Source organism: Belonocnema kinseyi, chromosome 4, assembly GCF_010883055.1.
Source record: "Belonocnema kinseyi isolate 2016_QV_RU_SX_M_011 chromosome 4, B_treatae_v1, whole genome shotgun sequence".
Lineage (NCBI taxonomy): Eukaryota > Metazoa > Arthropoda > Insecta > Hymenoptera > Cynipidae > Belonocnema > Belonocnema kinseyi.
Genome location: NC_046660.1, coordinates 39,707,857 through 39,712,442, shown reverse-complemented (window position 1 = coordinate 39,712,442; position 4,586 = coordinate 39,707,857). Strand labels below are relative to the sequence as shown.

Here is a 4,586-nt window from a genome sequence, read left to right as displayed (position 1 = left end):
ACACTGTCTTATTTTTTTATAGTATTTTTCAGAAAAGTATGAATTTCTAGGAACATTTATAAATAACTATGCCTTTGTATGGAATTTTAAGAAAATCAAATCCAGAAAAAATACATATGGATGTAAGTGAAAGGTGCCCGCAGGAGGTCATAAGAGTCTAAATTCGTACAGATGCTAATTTTTAAATTGATCCGAAAGGTTTGCAAAGTTTAAACAAAATTTTAATCATTCTGGTAGTTAAAATTGCAAAGAAAAAAAGTTTTTGATTAATCAGTTAAGAGTAGGATATGTACTATTAGTATACCATGCATCACCGTACTGTTCCTATCACACTACCACCTTCATTGTAATCTTGCAGCTCTGAGCCGGGAGTTTCGGAGAAAATCCGCCAGGGCACGCCGTGCCACCTCTCTCGCAACATAAATGACGCTTCGAGTGCTTAAGAGAGCAGTCGACACGCAGCAATTCATGATTATCTATTCAAGACGACCGTGATGAACATGGCGGTCCCTTCAGAGCAAAGCTCTTCCATTGCTTGATTCGAGGTGACCTTGCTTTTCTATTATTATTCTACAAATTTTAGGGAATTTTACCTAGAAAAATTCCTGAAATTTTAAGTATAGGATTGTTCCCCATAAAATCTTGGGGAGGAAATTCAACAATCTTTGTTTAATAATCCAAAAAAGTTCAGAGAGACTTCCCTAAATGATAAGTATCTATTTTCACAAAGTTTTAGGCAATATTCCACACATTTTGGGGAATTTTCCATATTTAATTTTCAGGACGATTGCCAAAAGTTCAGTTATTATCACACAATATCATAGCGAATCTTTTTACATCAAATCTTGGGCAAAATTCATCACTTTTTGGTTCATATGCCACAAGCATGTTTTGGGAATTTTCCCTACTAAACTTTCGGAAACATTACTTAAAATGTGTGGAAATTAGCATAAACACAATTTTGGGGAACATTTTTACAGTATATACAACATATCAGTTTACATATTTCAAATAAAATAATACTTTCAATCATACTTGACATTATAATTTTACTTTCTTTATTTTCGGTAACTAATCTTCTATACACATAACTTCACTGTGCTGATTTTTGCAGTTTCTTTGTTTTCCTTATTTAACTCATGCTCCCCAACCAATCCTCTTTAATCATGTCACTAGCTTTTTCAGCAATCATAATAGTTGGCGCATTTGTATTTCCTCTCGGAATAACTGGCATGATAGACGCGTCGATAACTCGCAACCCTTCAACTCCATAAACTCGTAATCTTGGATCAACAACAGCTTCCAGATCTTCCTTGGGACCCATTTTGCACGTTCCGACAGGGTGATAACTAGTTTGAGTGAAATGTCTCATCATGCATTCCCAATATGCATCCGAATTAAATTCGAACTTATGACAAGGTTTCACCGGATGGGTATTAAGTTCGTAATCATTTTCTTTGATCACATTAGTATCGAACAAAGGCAACAATACTCGAACACCTTGAATCATTCGTTTTACATCAGCTGCTTCAGTGAAATATCCAGAATAAATCAAAGGCGGTCCCTTAACCGGATCCGCATTATTAAGTTTGATAACTCCTTTACTCTTCGGGGCTAATAACACCGGTCTAATATCGAAAAACGATGCATTATTTAGATAAATATAATACTGTATATCCGGAATGTCGCTGTTTTTTGAAAACTCTGTTTGAACAAATGCAACAGGATATGCTGGTTGTAATCCAGTCAAAGGACCCTCCTGCTTCAGTACGTAATCAAATAAGTTCTTTAAATTGACGTCACAGTCTTCAGTTGATGTGACATTTTTTGGTCTGCTTGAAACACCTTTAAAAACAACATGATCCTGTAAATTACATCCAACTGGTAAATCCTGTATGACATCGATATTGTGTTTTTCAAGTTCATCAGCTGGTCCTATACCCGAATTCATTAATATTTGTGGAGAATTGATAGTACCTCCAGATACAATTACTTCTTTTTTGGCCGTAGCTACTTGAGTTTTTCCAGTAGAATCTATATACTCAACACCGGTAGCTTTTTTCGTGACCGGATCAATTAGGATTCTCGTTACGTAAGTTCGATTCTTAACAAACAAATTTGGTCTTTTTTCTCTAATCGGACGAATAAATGCTACATTGGTACTGTGGCGAGTTCCTTTTTTGGCTGTTATTTGTAGATTCATTGCACCCAACATACTTTCAGCATTTAAATCTTTGATATCGTATCCCATTTCGTTGAAAGCTGATAAAATAATATTTCCAGTATTAGAGAAAACAGAAGAGCTTTCCACTGATAAGTATCCTCCTTTTCCATGGTACTTTGGACTTTGTTCGACAATCTAAAAAAAATATTTCCTAATATATTGATTTTATTTTGAGCGGTATGTGGTTTTTATAAGCATTTCTGTGACTTACCTTCGGATCTCTGTTGTCTTCTGATTTCTTGAAATAAGGTAAAATTTCATCGTAACTCCATCCAGTATTTCCCAGATTAGCCCAGTTATTATAATCCTCTTTATTTCCTCTGATGTACATCATGGCATTGGTTGAGCTTGAACCCCCCATCACCTAAACATTCAATGACGTTAGCATATTCCAACTCACATATCACAATTTTTTGTTAATTTCTTTATTTGGGTTTGTTTTAACTAAATTAAATTCAGTATTTACCTTGCCTCGCGGCCACGGGCATCCGTTCTTATGTAAACATGCGTTCTCTTCTGGCTGCGTTTTATATCTCCAATCTGTTACTCCCGTCAACAAATTTCGTGAAAAAAAACCAGGTACATCATTTCCCATTGATTCCTCTCCGCCTGCTTCTATTAAAAGTACCTGATACCAAATTAAAAATTTTAATTTGAAATCCAAATTTACATTATTGTTTAATGCAAAAAGGGAAATACAATAAAACACATAACAAGCAGTTGCATGTTATTCTGATGATCAATTCACAGATTGAAATTAACCTTATTATTTTCACCCGAGTGTCAGTTGTTATACTTTTTATTGAAAGTCGGAGTTAGGTTAGTCGTGACTGTAATGTTACTATAAAACAAGGAAGTTTTAGAAATTTTCACCTTCTTTATGAATATGGAAATTAATATATTCATTTTTAAAAGTGTTTCTTTACAGATGTTTCTTTACAGCTGTTTCTTTACAGAAGTGTTTCTCTGGAAGATTCGCAGGACCAAAAGAAAATAAGGATGTATTTTTAGATAAAAAAATTCATTTTTAACAAAAAAGAATGCTCAACAAAATGAATGCAATTTAAATTAGAGATGAATTTTCAACTAAGAAGATGAACCATCAGCTAAAAAAAAGAAGTTTATACAAAGAATTTTAACATTACCTAAGTAAATGAATAATTAACCAAAAATATAGATATTTATAAAATGATTTTAAATTTATAAAAAAAACAATAGGAATTAAAAAAAAGGTTTAATGCTCATACCCAAATATAAAATTTAAATGAGAAAGTTAATTTTCAATCCAAACATAACGGCTTCCTAATAAAATTGTGAAAATTCCAATAAAAAATTAGAACTTCAACTAAATAATACCTCTTTTAACAATAAGAGATGAATTTTCAACCAAATCATGAATCTTCAACTGAAATAGTTGAATTTTAACTTGCAATAAAATAATGTAAAATAGTTCAATTTTTAGTTAATGAACTAAACTTTCTTTTAAGAAGACAAATCTTCAACAAACCAGTCCAGTTTTTAAACAAACAGATGCAATTTAATCTGAAATGATAAATCTACAAAAATGGTTTAACATTCAAGCGAATAATTACATTTTCAAACAAAAAGATTAATTTTCATCAAGAAGTTTCATTTTTCATCAAAAAAGACGAATTTTCAACAAGATAAATGAAGTTTCAATCGAACAGTAAAATGTTGATCTGAAGAAGATAAATGTAAAAAACGTACGAGTTTCATTTTTAGTAAAAACAATCATTTGTAATAATAACAAATAAATTTTGTTGAATTTTCGACTAATAGGTTCCATTTTTAAGGAAAAGTGAAAATCATTCATTTTAAGGCTAAAATGATGAAGCCCGAATTAAAAAAAAAAATAACAGAATTTTAATTTTGAGTCAAATAGTTAAATGATTAACCAAAAACATGAATTTTCATCCCAAAAGATGAATTTCTACAAAAACAGGCAATCCTATTAAATAAATCTCCTTCAGAAAGAAAAACAAAATTTCTCGAATTATATTGAAATGTTTCGGAATATCTCGAAATGTATCGAAATCTATCGAATTTTATTTTTCATGATAATCCCTTCGAATGTTATTTGCGGTATACAAGAAACTTGTGGACACTTTACATTGTACTCTTTTTTTCAACTACATTTGAGTAGAAGCACTGAATTTGTGTTTTTAAGATTTTATTTTTGGATAGGTTTGGAATTAGCGTGTTGGGTACTGCGCCTCATAGACCGTGGGCTGACAACGTGAATGGGAGCGTGACACGGATAAGGCCAATTTTCACATGAGATGTTCGTCTGATGATGAGGAACGTAAAAATGGGTGCCTGGCAGGTGTGAGTGGATGCGTTC

General features: G+C 32.2%; 1 protein-coding gene across 1 annotated transcript in view; it reads right to left on the bottom strand.

Annotated features, from left to right (window-relative positions):
- Positions 1 to 1,063: 1,063 nt before the first annotated feature.
- LOC117171457 (glucose dehydrogenase [FAD, quinone]-like) overlaps positions 1,064 to 4,586 on the bottom strand; it is a 14,615-nt gene continuing 11,092 nt past the window's right edge. The window contains exons 4-6 of the mRNA XM_033358797.1: positions 2,691 to 2,852; positions 2,436 to 2,588; positions 1,064 to 2,359 (exon numbers count right to left, since the gene is read on the bottom strand). Of these exons, the coding sequence (XP_033214688.1) occupies positions 1,133 to 2,359; positions 2,436 to 2,588; positions 2,691 to 2,852 (1,542 nt within the window). The 3' untranslated portion in view covers positions 1,064 to 1,132. The remainder of the gene's footprint in view (positions 2,360 to 2,435; positions 2,589 to 2,690; positions 2,853 to 4,586) is intronic.